Source organism: Pseudophryne corroboree, chromosome 11, assembly GCF_028390025.1.
Source record: "Pseudophryne corroboree isolate aPseCor3 chromosome 11, aPseCor3.hap2, whole genome shotgun sequence".
NCBI lineage: Eukaryota > Metazoa > Chordata > Amphibia > Anura > Myobatrachidae > Pseudophryne > Pseudophryne corroboree.
Window position 1 is genome coordinate 138897251 of NC_086454.1, and position 16997 is coordinate 138914247.

At 48.8% G+C, this 16997-nt stretch overlaps 1 protein-coding gene across 1 annotated transcript in view; it reads left to right on the plus strand.

The window, feature by feature from the left end:
- POLA2 (DNA polymerase alpha 2, accessory subunit) overlaps positions 1-16997 on the plus strand; it is a 254105-nt gene that overhangs the window by 91556 nt on the left and 145552 nt on the right. The window contains exon 6 of the mRNA XM_063944856.1: positions 5499-5608. Coding sequence (XP_063800926.1) covers positions 5499-5608 — 110 coding nt within the window. The remainder of the gene's footprint in view (positions 1-5498; positions 5609-16997) is intronic.

Sequence of the window (16997 nt, forward strand, 5' to 3'; positions counted from 1 at the left end):
GTACAGTTTAAGGGTATGTACTAAGGACCCAACCCCCCGCCCCCCCACGCCAATGTAGTTTAATCAGATGTGGATGCGTTGCCAGATATGACTCGTGTAAACGACCGTGTGTATGTGTCTTTACCTCTCCAGGTGATAGAGGGCTGAGACAGTAATGAAGGAAGTTCTGTTTGGATTATTCATTTGTCTATTTCATTTGGGCTTCTGCTAGACAGAAGATTCCTATCAAGTGGGTACAACTGATGTAGAGGTGTTTTTGTGTTGGATTCCATTCTATATGGAAACTGCTTCTTTATTATTTATGAATAACATGGTTAAGGCACTATTTTCATGACATAATTACGTTATTATATTGTGTAGCGATAGGATAATGGGGAGTGAGTTAATGGTGGTCATTCCGAGTTGATCGCTCGTTATTTTTTTTTCGCAACGGAGCGATTAGTCGCTAATGCGCATGCGCAATGTCCGCAGTGCGACTGCGTCAAGTAAATTTGCTATGAAGTCAGGTATTTTACTCACAGCATTATGAGGTTTTTTCTTCGTTCTGGCGATCGTAATGTGATTGACAGGAAGTGAGTGTTTCTGGGCGGAAACAGGCTGTTTTATGGGAGTGTTTGTAAAAACGCTACCATTTCTGGGAAAAACGCGGGAGTGGCTGGAGAAACGGAGGAGTGTCTGGGCGAAAGCTGGGTGTGTTTGTGACGTCAAACCAGGAACGACAAGCACTGGCAGAGTAAGTCTGGAGCTACTCAGAAACTGCACAGAGAAGTCTTTTCGCAATATTGCGAATCTTTCGTTCGCAATTTTGCTAAGCTAAGATTCACTCCCAGTAGGCGGCGGCTTAGCGTGTGCAGTGCTGCTAAAAGCAGCTTGCGAGCGAACAACTCGGAATGAGGGCCAATATCCCAGCGGTCGGAATACAGACGCCGGGATACCGACCGCAGAGAGTGCGCCAACAGCTGCGCCAGGGCTATTCACACTCGTGGGTGTCCATGACAACCATATGTTGGGAATAGAACTTGTGGCGAGTTCAGCGAGCCACCAAGCCTGCAAGAAGCTTTCTAGCGCTCTCCCCGCTTCCTACATTCTGATGGCCGGGATCCTGGTGTCGGTATTCTGACCTACGGGATCCCGGACGCCAGGATTCCCTTACCAACCCGGTTAAGGCATTTACTACTAGCCCTGTTCAGCTGCATGCCTATACTATTTGCAGGCATAAGTGTATATGTACTTGAATGACTGATGCAGGAATGCTGCGATTTTGATGTTGGACATATCTTGAAAAGCATGCGACTCAAAATATACTTTCTGCTGCGGGGTACACTGGGCTCCACAAGGATTGGACAATGGGGGTGTAGAGTAGGATCTTAATCCGATGCACCAACAGGCTCAAAGCCTTGACTGTTCCCAGAATGCACAGCGCTGCCTCCTATATCACCCCGCCTCCCAGCACAGGAGCTCCGTTTTGTAAGTTGGTGCTGCAGTAAGCAGGCACTTAACAGAGGGGCTGCTCCAAGCAGCCCTGAAAAAAGCTTTTTATGAGGTAAAAAGTGAAGACTTCAAGGGCAGCAGCGGTGGTAAATGTCTTGTGACATTTACTGCTGCAGCTCCAGCTCTCCCCAGCGGCGCTGTACACTCACGAGCCCTGGTTGCCGGGTACCTACAGCAGAGGCTCCGGTTTTCTTCACGTTAGACACACACGGCTGGGGCTCTCCAGGATCGCGTGGCCGCGCTTCGGGAGGTGGTAAGTGGGTCCCGCTTGCGGGACCCGGTCTTTATCGCGATCCGGCGCGGTCAGTGGGAGGCGGGCCGCGCGCGCTGGCGGTGGACACTGTGGCAGTACAGGCGATCCCACTAGATCACCAGGGCATGGGCGCAGGTCAGGTTTTCTCTCTAAACCAATTCTTATATCGCCCACAGTACCCGGTGGTTTTGCCAGCAGAGGGGATAAGGCTTAGACCTGAAGCCCCTCCCCCAGCCCTAGGGCGCCATTTCTAGCAAGTGTTCCTGCCCTGGAGCTGCATATCTGTCTTTTCCTCACTCCCTGTCAGTGTCTGCGGCGCCATTATCCCTCAGCTCACTGTTCCTGGGACTGCTTGGGCAAATCCTCCTATGTAAATCCGCCTGGTTGTCAGCTCTGTGCCTTTACATGACACTTAAGTATTCTACCTGCCTTTTTAGACAGTGATAGTCGTAGTACAGGTGCCTCTTGCTCAGAGGGGCCGGGCGTACTATTCTCCGCTGTTTCTAGTCCCGAAACCAAATGGGTCCTCCCGGCCCATTCTCAACCTCCAAGGCATTGAACAGGTTTGTGAAGGTTTCCAAGTTCCGTATGGAAACCCTTCGCTCTATAGTTCTGGCCTTGGAACCTGGGGACTACATGGTCTCCCTGGACATACAGGATGCTTACCTGCATATTCCTATAGCAGTGTCACATCAACAATACCGGAGGTTCGCTATTGGCAACCTACATTACCAGTATCGGGCGTTACCTTTTGGTTTAACAACGGCTCCGCGAGTCTTCACCAAAGTTATGGCTGTGATGACGGTGGTACTCCGCCGTCAAGGGGTCAGGATACTGCCGTATCTGGGCGGCTTGTTAATCCTGGCAAATTCCCCAGATCTTCTCCTGCGTCATCTGGATAGGACGGTCCGGTTTCTACAAGCCCACGGGTGGCTCATCAACTGGAAGAAATCCTCCCTGGTCCCTGCTCAGAGCATGGTGCACCTGGGAGCGTTGTTGGTCACTCACAACCAGAGGTTGTTCTGGTCTCAGGAGAAAGTCCCGAAGATTCAGGACAGGATTCGTTGCTTCCTTTCTCGTCCGCAAGTGTCGATACATTCGGCAATGCAGGTGGGCGGCCTAATGGTATCAGCATTCGACATGGTGGAGTATGCTCAATTCCATTCTCGCCCCCTCCAGAGGCTGATTCTAGCCAAGTGGGACGGCCTGCCTCACCGGATCAGATCTCAAATGATCTTCTTGACTCCGGAGGTTCGTCTGTTGCTACACTGGTGGCTCTGGGACCAACAATTGTGCAGGGGTCGTCCCTTCTGGATATCCAACTGGGTCCTGTTGACGACAGATTCCAGTCTAAGAGGTTGGGGCGCGGTGCTGGAGCAACACTCCCTTCAGGGTCGGTGGACCGAGGAGGAATCTCTCCTCTCGATCAACATTCTGGAATAGCGGGCGGTCTTCAATGCGTTGAACCTGGCCCAGCATTTAATTCAGAACCGTCCTGTTCAAGTACAGTCGGACAACGCCACCACAGTGGCTTACATAAATCATCAAGGCGGCACTCGAAGCCGTTTGGCAATGAAGGAAGTCTCACGGATTCTACGTTGGGCGGAACGCCATCTTCCGGCCATATCTGCAATATTCATTCCGAGAGTTCTGAATTGGGAAGCGTACTTTCTCAGTCGTCAGGACGTGCATGCCGGCGAGTGGGGCCTCCATCCAGAAGTGTTTCAACTCCTCGTGGAAAAGTGGGGTCTTCCAGACGTGGATCTGATGGCGTCTCGACACAATCACAAGGTTCCGGTCTTCGGAGCAAGGACAAGGGATCATCGAGCAGCATTCGTGGATGCGCTGACTGTGCCATGGAGGTTTCGGCTGCCGTATGTGTTCCCTCCGGTGTCACTCCTGCCCAGGGCAATTCGGAAGTTAAAGCAAGAAAAAGGAAATCTGCTTCTCATAGCTCCAGCGTGGCCCAGACGACACTAGTTCTCAGATCTGCAGGGCCGATCGTCAGAGCGTCCAATTCTACTTCCACAACGCCCAGACATCCTCGTTCAGGGCCCCTGTGTCTACCAGGACCTAGCCCGGCTATCTTTGACGGCGTGGCTCTTGAAGCGTCCGTCTTGAGGGCTAAAGGGTTTTCTGAAGGGGTCATTAAAACTATGTTGCGGGCCCAGAAACCGGCTTCTGCTCGGATTTATCATAGGGTCTGGCATTCCTACTTTGTTTGGTGCGCATCTAACAATTATGACGCTTCCAAGTTTAGTACAGCCAAACTTTTAGCTTTTCTGCAGCAAGGCCTAGATTTAGGCCTGCGTCTGGCCGCCCTCAAGGTTCATATTTCTGCCTTGTCGGTGTGGTTTCAGAGAAAAATTGCGACTTTACCTGATGTTCATACTTTCACTCAGGGTGTGTTGCGTATCCAACCTCCCTATGTCCCGCCTGTGGCTCCTTGGGACTTGTCGGTGGTTTTGGAGGCCTTGCAGGAGCCTCCATTTGAACCTCTTGGTTCAGCTGACCTTATGTGGCTTTCCCTTAAGGTGGTGTTCTTGCTGGCTATTGCCTCTGCTAGAAGAGTGTCGGATCTGGGTGTCTTGTATTGTAGTTCCCCATATCTGATTTTTCACCGTGACAGGGCGGTTCTTAGGACTCGTCCCGGATAATTACCTAAGGTGGTTTCTTCGTTTCTCCTTAATCAGGAGATTGTGGTTCCGGCCTTTGTTTCTCCTGATTTGTCTCCCAAAGAGCGGTCTTTGGATGTGGTACGGGCTCTCCGTATCTATGTGAAGAGAACTGCTTCTATTCGAAAATCTGATTCTCTCTTTGTTTTGTTTGGATTTCACAAACGTGGCTGGCCTGCTCACAAGCAAACTCTGGCCAGATGGATTAGAATGGTGATTGCACATGCTTATGTGAAGGCTGGTCTGTCAGCTCCTGATCACTTTAAGGCCCATTCTACTCGGTCTGTCGGACCTTTTGGGCGGCCCAACGTGGTGCGACCCTTGATCAATTGTGCAAGGTGGCTACGTGGTCCTCAGGGAACACGTTCATAAGGTTCTATGCCTTCGATACTGCCGCTTCCCAGGATGCTTCCTTTGGACGCCGGGTTCTTGTGCCCGCTACAGTGTGTCCTCTCCCATAAGGAACTGCTTTAGGACATCCCCATTGTCCAATCCTTGTGGAGCCCAGTGTACCCCGCAGCAGAAAACGAGATTTATGGTAAGAACTTACCTTTGTTAAATCTTTCTGCGAGGTACACTGGGCTCCACAAGGAGCCCACCCTGACGCACTTAGCTTTTTTGGGTTGGTATGGCTTTAGCCGCTGACACTTCTCCTGTCGTGAGAGTGTGGTGTTATTGGCTACTAACCGTTGTCGTCTCTTTTCCTGCTACTGCATTGGGCTGGTTAACTAAAAACTAAACTCCTGTGCTGGGAGGCGGGGTGATATTGGAGGCTGTGCTTTCTGGGAACAGTCAAAGCTTTGAGCCTGTTGGTGCCTCGGATCAAGATCCTACTCTACACCCCCATTGTCCAATCCTTGTGGAGCCCAGTGTTCCTCGCAGAAAGAGTAAGTTCTTACAAAGGTAAGTTCTTACCATAAAACTCGTTTTGTTTGCTACAGAAACTTGTGTGTATACTTTAAACTGTAAATGGGACTCTCTTGTCTTTGATCCTGTGTACTCCCAAGGAATTTGTATTTCACAGTTCTTGTTAGAGAAAATTGCCGGTAATCTTTTAAATGATCTCCTATTTCCTACAGGGTTCACAGAAACGCATTTTGTCCACACCGGAGAATCCTCAGTCCAAACGCGTTCCATCCATAAACCGAAGCCCCCATCTTCTCTTCTCACCCGCTAGCTTCTCACCCAGGTATCCTTTCCACAAATGGTACAAAAACTTCTGTTTTTTTGTAGATGGGGGTGCACAATGGTGTAATGTGCTCACACTAGTGTATTGTTGCACTTACTGGGGTTAAAGCAGCGGGTAGTGACTCTGTTTGCCACATCCACATTTGCAGAATGAAATAGCTGAGCTGTTGGGTGCCTTCTGTAGGAAAGTGAAGAAAGAAAACGTTTTTTCTCGTTGATAACATGCCAGGATACCGCTGACTTTGCTTCCAATATAACCTTAAAGACTCATCATTGGATCACCATCACGACAATCCATTGTGTTGGCAGCAGCCAACGACCATCTGAGTAAGCCCAAGCTTACTCGGAATGACAGCTGGAACTCCTTTGTTGGAGACCATGAAGCAACAGACCCTGCCTCTGTCATGCCTACAAAACAGGAGAGACACGCCCCTGTTTTGTAAAACTGTCTCCATTACAGCCCCTAAGTGGCTTATGTGCATGGCGAGCAGTCTTGCAGTACAGATCCCGTGCACGTGTCGATTGGGAAGCCAGAGTTGTGCATAAACCATTGGTTTTTCAGCCCATGGTCAAGAGGTTCAGTTGATGTTTGGACCAAACACTAGAACGTAGTAGAAATTTGCCCTTGGAATGATAATGGGTGCCAGAGGGGTGGATTTAGCATTTCAGAAACTGCTGATCTCCAGGGCTTTTCATGCACAGCAATCTCTAAACTTTATAGAGAATGGTACACAGAGCAGAGAACTTCCAGTTCTGTGACTGAATAGGTCTTGTTAATGAAAAAGTTCCAAGGAGTATGGCCAGCCTGATTCATGAGGACAGGAAGGCGACTGTAACCCAAATACCCGTGGGCTGTAACAGTGGTGTACAGAAGAGCATCTCTGAAGCCATAGCACATGGAACCTTGTATTGGTAGTTTACAGCTGCAGAAGACCACACAGGGTTCCATTACTGCCTGCTAAGAACGGGAAATGCAGGCTATTGTGGTCACAGTCTCCCAAACACAGAATTGTTAAAGACGCCTGGTCTGATTAGTCTCTAGTTCTGCTCTGACATCCAGATGGTAGTGTCAAAATTTGGTGTAAACCTATGGATCCCCACGGTGAGTAGTGGGGGTTGGGCTTCGTGTTAGGTTTAATCTGCGAGGGGGGGTAGATGGGTAGCAGATGGGTTGTGAGCTGGCAAAACTCCCTCTGTGTCTCTCTGACAGGCTTTGCTGTGGGTCTGTCCCCTATATGCCCATGTGTCTGTGGGTGTTTGGGACACGTGTGTCGGCATGTCTGAGGCTGAGTGCTCTTTCCAGGAGGAGGCTGTATTAGGTACACAAACTGCTGTGGTAGTGACCCTGTCTGCACCGCCGACTCCTGATTGGGCAAATGTGTTGAATGCTAATGTGGCTCGTATTAATAAGAGATTAGATAAGTCTGATTCTCAGAACCAGGCATGGAAGAAATCTGTGGAGGATGTATTATTACAGGTACAGACCCCTTCGGGGTCACAAAAACGTCCGTTTGCCCAGTTGGCAGACACAGATACCGACACAGACACTGACTCCAGTGTCAACTTTAGTGATTCCAGATTGGATCCTAAATTAGCAAAGAGTATTCAGTACATGATTGTGGCGGTAAAAGACTTATTACATATTTCTGAGGACCCTGCTGGTCCTGATACAAGGGTTTGTATGTATAAAGAAAAGAAACCTGTGGTAACGTTTCCTCCCTCTCATGAGTTGAACTCTTTTTGAAAAGGTTTGGAAAAGCCCTGACAAAGTTTCAGATTCCCAAGAGGATTCAGGTGGCGTATCCGTTTCCCTCTGTGGATAGGGAAAAGTGGGAGTCACCCCCCATTGTGGACAAGGCCCTATCTCGCTTGTCTAAAAAGGTGGCTCTCCTGTCTCCTGATACGGCAGCCCTTTAGGACCCTGCGGATCGCAAGCAGTAAAATGCATTAAAACTATTTATGCCACCACGGGTACGCTGCTCAGACCAGCCATAGCGTCTTCGTGGGTGAGTAGTGCTATCGAAAAGTGGGCAGATAACTTGTCACCTGAGAGAGATACCCTAGATAGGGATAGCGTCCTTTTGACACTGGGTCATATCAGGGATGCAGCGGCCTACCTAAAGGAAATGGCGAGAGATATTGGCCTTTTGGGATCAAAAGCCAATGCCATGGCAGTCTCAGCTAGGCGAGCATTGTGGATCCATCAATGGAATGCTGATGCTGACTCCAGGAAAAATATGGAATCTCTGCCATATAAAGGTGGTGTCTTGTTTGGTGAAGATGTCGCTGATTTGGTATCTACAGCCACCGCGGGTAAGTCATCATTTTTGCCTTACGTTCCTTCACAACAAAAGAAAACACACCACTATCAGATGCAGTCCTTTCGGCCCAATAAATACAGGAAGGGCCGAGGTTCTTCCTTCCTTGCTACTAGAGGAAGGGGAAGGGGTAAAAGATCACCGGCCTCGGCAGGTTCCCAGGAGCAGAAGTCCTCCCTGGCTTCTGCCAAATCCACTGCATGACGCTGGGGCTCCTCTGCGGAAGTCCGCACCGCTGGGGTCACGTCTCAAACTCTTCAGTCAGTTCTTGGTTCGTTCGGACCTGGACCCATGAGTTTTACAAATAGTGTCCCAAGGGTACAAACTGGAGTTTCAAGACGTTCTCCCTCGCCGATTTTTCAAATCGGCCTTACCAGCTTCTCTTCCAGACAGGGAGATAGTATGCGGCGCAATACAAAAGTTGTGTCAAAATCAGGTCATTATCAAGGTTCCCCCGTCACAACAGAGAGAAGGCTTTTATTCGAGCCTGTTCGTGGTCCCGAAGCCGGACGGCTCGGTCAGACCAATCCTGAACCTAAAATCCCTCAATTTCTACCTAAGAAGATTCAAATTCAAGATGGAGTCTCTCCGAGCAGTGATCTCCAGTCTGGAGGAAGGGGATTTTATGGTGTCGGTGGACATAAAAGATGCCTACTTACATGTTCCCATTTATCCTCCGCATCAGGCTTACCTGAGGTTTGCAATTCAGGATTGTCATTATCAATTTCAGACGTTGCCGTTTGGTCTGTCCACGGCTTCAAGCACTTTCACCAAAGTGATGGCGGAGATGATGGTTCTCCTTCGCAAACAAGGAGTCACGATTATCCCGTACTTGGATGATCTCCTGATAAAGGCGAGATCTAGGGACCAACTGGTGCAGAACATTACACTCGCCATGGCAGTTCTGCAACAACACGGTTGGCTCCTAAACTTGCCAAAATCACAGTTTATTCCGACGACGCGACTGTCTTTTTTGGGAATGATTCTGGACACAGAATTACAGAGTGTTTCTTCCAGTGGAAAAGGCTCTGGAAATTCAGAACCTGGTCAGACAAATTCTGAAACCAGCAAGAGTGTCAGTCCATCAATGCACTCATTTACTGTGGAAGATGGTGGTGGTCTACGAGGCCATTCCGTTTGGCAGGTTCCATGCCAGGGTGTTTCAGTCGGACCTGTTGGACAAGTGATCCGGATCCCACCTGCACTTGCATCGGAAAATAATTCTGTCTTCCAAGACCAGAATTTCACTCCTGTGGTGGCTGCACAGCTCTCACCTCCTAGAGGGGCGCAGGTTCGGGATCCAGGACTGGATCCTAGTAACCACGGAGGCGAGTCTCTGGGGCTGGGGGGCAGTCACACAGGGGGAAAACTTCCAGGAAAGATGGTCAAGCCTGGAAACTTGTCTACACATAAACGTTCTGGAGTTAAGAGCCATTTACAATGGCCTTATTCAAGCGGAACATCTGCTTCGCAATCTGCCCGTACTGATCCAGTCGGACAATATAACAGCAGTAGCGTACATAAACCGACAAGGCGGAACAAAAAGCAGAGCAGCAATGGCAGAGGCCACGAGGGTTCTCCGCTGGGCGGAAAGACATACAAGCGCTCTGTCAGCGGTCTTCATTCCGGGAGTGGACAACCGGGAAGCAGACTTCCTCAGCAGACACGATCTCCATCCAGGAGAGTGGGGTCTTCATCAAGAGGTCTTCACAGAAGTGACAGGTCTTTGGGGAATTCCTCAAGTAGACATGATGGCGTCTCGTCTCAACAAGAAGCTTCAGAGATATTGTTCCAGGTCGAGGGATCCTCAAACAATAGCAGTGGATGCCCTAGTGACACCATGGGTGTTTCAGTCAGTGTATGTATTCCCTCCGCTTCCGCTCATTCCAAAAGTGCTAAAGATCTTAAGAAGAACAAAGGTTCGGGCGATCCTCATTGTTCCAGACTGGCCAAGGAGGGCTTGGTATCCGGATCTTCAGGAATTACTCATAGAAGATCCCTGGCCTCTTCCTCTACAAGAGGATCTGTTACAACAAGGGCCGTGCATGTATCAAGACTTACCACGGCTACGTTTGACGGCTTGGCGGTTGAACGCCACATCCTAACCCGAAAGGGTATTCCCAGTGAAGTCATTCCCACACTTCTGCAGGCTAGAAAGGGAGTAACGTCCAAATATTACCACCGTATTTGGAGAAAATGTGTCTTGGTGTGAATCCAAAGAGGTTCCTACAGAAGAATTTCAGTTGGGACGTTTTCTCTATTCTCTCCAGGCAGGTGTGGATGCGGGCTTGAAGTTGGGCTCAATTAAAGTACAAATTTCGGCCTTATCGGCTTTCTTTCAAAAACAATTTGGCCTCCCTTCCAGAGGTTCAGACTTTCGTGAAAGGCGTGTTGCACATCCAATCTCCATTTGTGCCCCCAGTGGCACTATGGGATCTTAATGTGGTGTTGCAGTTTCTTCAATCACATTGGTTTGAGCCTCTAGAAAAGGTGGAATTTAAATTCGTCACTTGGAAAGTGGTCATGCTGTTGGCCTTGGCATCCACAAGGCGGGTATCGGAGTTAGCGGCTTTGTCTCACAAGAGCCCTAATTTGATCTTCCATGAAGATAGGGCAGAGTTGAGGACTCGTCAGCAATTTCTGCCGAAGGTGGTTTTGTCGTTCCACATGAACCAACCTATTGTGGTGCCAGTGGCTACTGACGCCTTAGTGGAGTCGAAGTCTCTCGATGTGGTCAGAGCTTAAAAAATTTATGTCGCCAGGACTGCACGGATTAGGAAAACGGAGGCTCTGTTTGTCCTGTATGATCCCAACAAGATTGGGACTCCTGCTTCCAAGCAGACTATTGCACGCTGGATCTGTTCTACGATTTGGCAGGCTCATTCTACGGCTGGATTGCCGTTACCGAAATCGGTGAAGGCCCATTCTACCAGGAAGGTGGGAGCGTCCTGAGCGGCTGCCCGGGGGGTCTTGGCCTTACAACTATGCCGAGCAGCTACTTGGTCGGGTTCGAACACTTTTGCAAAGTTTTACAAGTTCGATACCCTGGCCGAGGAGGACCTCATGTTTGGTCAATCTGTGCTGCAGAGTCATCCGCACTCTCCCGCCCGTTCTAGAGCTTTGGTATAACCCCATGGTTCTTATGGTTACCCCAGCATCCTCTAGGACGTATGAGAAAATAGGATTTTAATACCTACCGGTAAATCCTTTTCTCTTAGTCCGTAGAGGATGCTGGGCGCCCTTCCCAGTGCGTACTGTATCTGCAATTAGTTATGGTTATACACAGTTTGTGTTACATTATAGTCAGCCTGTTGCTGACATTGTTCAGGCCGTTGGCTGGAGTTCTGTTGAATGCCATGTTGTACGGCGTGTTTGAGGTGTGAGCTGGTATGTATCTCACCTTAGTTGAACAATAATTCCTTTCCTCAAAATATCTGTCTCCCTGGGCACAGTTCCTATAACTGGAGTCTGGAGGAGGGGCATAGGGGGAAGAGCCAGTTCACACCCATTCAAAGTCTTATAGTGTGCCTATGTCTCCTGCGGATCACGTCTATACCCCATGGTTCTTATGGTTACCCCAGAATCCTCTACGGACTAAGAGAAAAGGATTTACCGGTAGGTATTAAAATCCTATTTTCTCCATCATCCATAGGGGACGCTGGAGTTCACTACTATGGGGTACAGATGGGGTGAATAGCTGAGCCGGCACGTTAAAATGTGTGTATGTGTATATATAATGGATTTCTTAGAACAGAGAGATGGAAGTAGAGTTTGCTCTGTCCATTCCAAGCATTGACCTGGTATTAAAATAGCAATACCTTCTGCAGACATCTTTAAAGATGTGACGTACTCTCAGATTGGATTTTACAAAACTTTGCTGTACCTGGGAAAATTCACAAAGGTGTATTCCACTCTGTACTGTCTATAATGGACCTTGATTTTCCACAGATTCCTACAATACAGGCATCTGACTGAAGGGCCGTCTGGCTACGGTCAAGTCTGGTTTCTCCACTCAGCTGAATTTAGCGACAATGAACAGGGAAGTATTTGAGGCTCTTTAGAACCTGATTAGACAGAAATTTATATAGAATATAATTCAACATCTTTTCCATACATTTCTTTTCTGTTCCAGTTTTAGCTAAATTGGGTTTTTGTACAGCACAAATTGACTCCTGTGAGGCGGGTCTAGTTTACTGATACGCTCCTAGAGCTCTGTAGTTCGCTTACATTGTAAGGCGGGAATTTTCCACTTAAGCACATGCAGGGTCCCCTTACAACGGAGCTGCCCACTAAAGGAAGCTTGATAGGCTGTATTGAGCAGATTGTTTTGTATTCCCAGGAGCTGTTTACTGGTAGGGTTCAGTAGTATCGGGAAGGGAGAAATTGACACTTAGTCAGTTTTTGTCATGCTATTGCCTTCCAATGATTTACAATATATTTGTATAAGTCAATATATATGTTTCTCTATCGTCCTAGTGGATGCTGGGGTTCCTGAAAGGACCATGGGGAATAGCGGCTCCGCAGGAGACAGGGCACAAAAAGTAAAGCTTTAGGATCAGGTGGTGTGCACTGGCTCCTCCCCCTATGACCCTCCTCCAAGCCAGTTAGATTTTGTGCCCGGCCGAGAAGGGTGCAATCTAGGTGGCTCTCCTAAAGAGCTGCTTAGGAAAGTTTAGCTTAGGTTTTTTATTTTACAGTGAGTCCTGCTGGCAACAGGATCACTGCAACGAGGGACTTAGGGGAGAAGAAGTGAACTCACCTGCGTGCAGGATGGATTGGCTTCTTGGCTACTGGACATCAGCTCCAGAGGGACGATCACAGGTACAGCCTGGATAGTCACCGGAGCCTTGCCGCCGGCCCCCTTGCAGATGCTGAAGTAAGAAGAGGTCCAGAATCGGCGGCAGAAGACTCCTCAGTCTTCTAAAGGTAGCGCACAGCACTGCAGCTGTGCGCCATTTTCCTCTCAGCACACTTCACACGGCAGTCACTGAGGGTGCAGGGCGCTGGGAGGGGGGCGCCCTGGGAGGCAAATGAATACCTATTTTGGCTAAAAATACCTCACATATAGCCTCCGGAGGCTATATGGAGATATTTAACCCCTGCCAGAATCCGTTAAGAGCGGGAGACGAGGCCGCCCGAAAAAGGGGCGGGGCCTATCTCCTCAGCACACAGCGCCATTTTCCCTCACAGATAGGCTGGAGGGAAGGCTCCCAGGCTCTCCCCTGCACTGCACTACAGAAACAGGGTTAAAACAGAGAGGGGGGGCACTAATTTGGCGATATGCTTATATATATATTAAGATGCTATAAGGGAAAACACTTATATAAGGTTGTCCCTATATAATTATAGCGTTTTTGGTGTGTGCTGGCAAACTCTCCCTCTGTCTCTCCAAAGGGCTAGTGGGTCCTGTCCTCTATCAGAGCATTCCCTGTGTGTGTGCTGTGTGTCGGTACGTGTGTGTCGACAGGTAGGAGGACGATGTTGGTGAGGAGGCGGAGCAATTGCCTGTAATGGTGATGTCACTCTCTAGGGAGTCGACACCGGAATGGATGGCTTATTTAGGAAATTACGTGATAATGTCAACACGCTGCAAGGTCGGTTGACGACATGAGACGGCCGACAAACAATTAGTACGGTCCAGACGTCTCAAAAACACCGTCAAGGGTTTTTAAAACGCCCGTTTACTTTAGTCGGTCGACACAGACACAGACAGGGACACTGAATCCAGTGTCGACGGTGAATAAACAAACGTATTCCTTATTAGGGCCACACGTTAAAGGCAATGAAGGAGGTGTTACGTATTTCTGATACTACAAGTACCACAAAAGAGGGTATTATGTGGGATGTGAAAAAACTACCATAGTTTTTCCTGAATCAGATAAATTAAATAAAGTGTGTGATGATGCGTGGGTTCCCCCCGATAGAAAATTATGGGCGGTATACCCTTTCCCGCCAGAAGTTAGGGCGCGTTGGGAAACACCCCTTAAGGTGGATAAGGCGCTCACACGCTTATCAAAACAAGTGGCGGTACCGTCTATAGATAGGGCCGTCCTCAAGGACCAGCTGACAAGGCTGGAAAATATAATAAAAAGTATATACACACATACTGGTGTTATACTGCGGCCAGCGATCGCCTCAGCCTGGATGTGCAGAGCTAGGGTGGCTTGGTCGGATTCCCTGACTAAAAATATTGATACCCTTGACAGGGACAGTATTTTATTGACTATAGAGCATTTCTATATATGCGAGATGCACAGAGGGATATTTGCACTCTGGCATCATGAATAAACGCGATGTCCATAACTGCCAGAAGATGTTATGGACACGACAGTGGTCAGGTGATGCAGATTCCAAACGGCACAGTATGGCCGTATAAAGGAAGAGGACTTGTTTGGGGTCGGTCCATCGGACCTGGTGGTCACGGCAACTGCTGGAAAATCCACCGTTTTTTACCCTAAGTCACATCTCTGCAGAAAAAGACACCGTCTTTTCAGCCTCAGTCCTCTCGTCCCTATAAGATCATATCTGCCCAGGGATAGAGGAAAGGGAAGAAGACTGCAACAGGCAGCCTATTCCCAGGAACAGAAGCGTTCCACCGCGTCTGACAAGTTCTCAGCATGGCGCTGAGACCGTACAGGACCCCTGGATCCTACATGTAGTATCCCGGGGGTACAGATGGGAATGTCGAGACGTTTCCCCTTCGCAGGCTCCTGAAGTCTGCTTTACCAAGTCTCCCTCCGACAAGGAGGTAGTATGGGAAAAAATTCACAAGCTGTGTTCCCAGCAGGTGACAATTAAATTACCCCTCCTACTACAGAAAAGGGGTATTATTCCACACTATATTGTGGTACTGAAGCCAGAAGGCTAGGTGAGACTTATTCTAAAAAAATTTTTTTTTGAACACTTACAAAGGTTCAAATTAAGATGAAGTCACTCAGAGCAGTGATAACGAACCAGGAAGAAGGGGACTATATAGTGTCCCGGGACATCAAGGATGCTTACCTCTATGTCCCAAATTTGCCCTTCTCACTAAGGGTACCTCAGGTTCGTGGTGCAGAACTGTCACTATCAGTTTCAGACGCTGCCGTTTGGATTGTCCACGGCACCCCGGGGTCTTTACCAAGGTAATGGCCGAATTGATGATTCTTCTTCGAAGAAAAGGCGTCTTAATTATCCCTTACTTGGACGATCTCCTGATAGGGGCATAGTCCAGGGAACAGTTGGAGGTCGGAGTAGCACTATCTCGGATACTGCTACAATCAGCACGGGTGGATTCTAAATATTCCAAAATCGCAGCTGATCCCGACGACACGTCTGCTGTGCCTAGGGATGATTCTGGACACAGTCCAGAAAAAGGTGTTTCTCCCGGAAGAGAAAGCCAGGGAGTTATCCGAGCAAGTCAGGAACCTCCTAAAAACAGTGCATCATTGCACAAGGGTCCTGGTAAAAATGGTGGCTTCCTACGAAGCAATTCCATTCGGCAGATTTCACGTAAGAACTTTTCAGTGGGATCTGCTGGACAAATGGTCCGGATCGCATCTTCAGATGCATCAGCGGATAACCCAATATCCAAGGACAAGGGTGTCTCTCCTGTGGTGGTTATAGAGTGCTCATCTTCTAGAGGGCCGCAGATTCGGCATTCAGGATTGGATGCTGGTAACCACGGAGCCCAGCCTGAGAGGCTGGGGAGCAGTCACACAAGGGAAAAATTTCCAGGGAGTGTGATCAAGTATGGAGACTTTTCTCCACATAAATATACTGGAGCTAAGGGTAAATTTATAATGCTCTAAGCTTAGCAAGACCTCTGCTTCAAGGTCAGCCGGTATTGATCCAGTGGGAAAAACATCACGGCAGTCGCCCACGTAAACAGACAGGGCGACACAAGAAGCAGGAGGGCAATGGCAGAAACTGCAAGGACTTTTCGCTGGGCGGAAAATCATGTGATAACACTGTCAGCAGTTTTTCATCCCGGGAATGGAAACTGGGAAGCAGACTTCCTCAGCACGACCTCCACCCGGGAGAGTGGAAACTTCATTGAGAAGTTTTTTCCACATGATTGTAAACCGTTGGGAAATACCAAAGGTGGACATGATGGCGTCCCGTCTGAACAAAAAACGGGACAGGTATTGCGCCAGGTCAAGGGACCCTCAGGCAATAGATGTGGACGTTCTGGTAACACCGTGGGTGTACCAGTCGGTGTATGTGTTCCCTCCTCTGCTTCTCATACCTAAGGTGCTGAGAATTATAAGACGTAGAGGAGTAAGAACTATACTCATGGCTCCGGATTGGCCAAGAAGGACTTGGTACCCGGAACTTCAAGAGATGCTTACAGAGGTCTTATGGCCTCTGCCGCTAAGAAGGGACTTGCTTCAGCAAGTACCATGTCTGTTCCAAGACTTACCGCAGCTGCGTTTGTCGGCATGGCGATGGAAAGCCGGATCCTAAGGGAAAAAAGGCATTCCGGAAGAGGTCATTCCTACCCTGGTCAAAGCCAGAAAGGAGGTGACCGCACAACATTATCACCACGTGTGGCGAAAATTTGTTGCGTGGTGTGAGGCCAGGAAGGCCCCACAAAGAAATTTCAACTCGGTCGTTTCCTGCATTTCCTGCAAACAGGAGTGTCTATGGGCCTCAAATTGGGGTCCATTAAGGTTCAAATTCGGCCCTGTAAATTTTCTTCCAGAAAGAATTGGCTTCAGTTCCTGAAGTCCAGAAGTTTGTCAAGGGAGTATTGCATATACAAACCCCTTTTTTGTGCCTCCAGTGGCACTGTGGGATCTCAACGTAGTTCTGGGATTTCTCAAATCACATTGGTTTAAAACCAGTCAAATATGTGGATTTGCAGCATCTCGCATAAAAAGTGACCATGCTCTTGGCCCTGGCCTGGACCAGGCGAGTGTCAAATTGGTGGTTTTTTCTCAAAAAAGCCCATATCTGTTTGTCCATTCGGACAGGGCAGAGCTGCGGACTCGTCCCCAGTTCTCTCCCTAAGGTGGTGTCAGTGTTTCACCTGAACCAGCTTATTGTGGTGCCTTGCACCTACTAGGGACTTGGAGGACTCCAAGTTGCTAG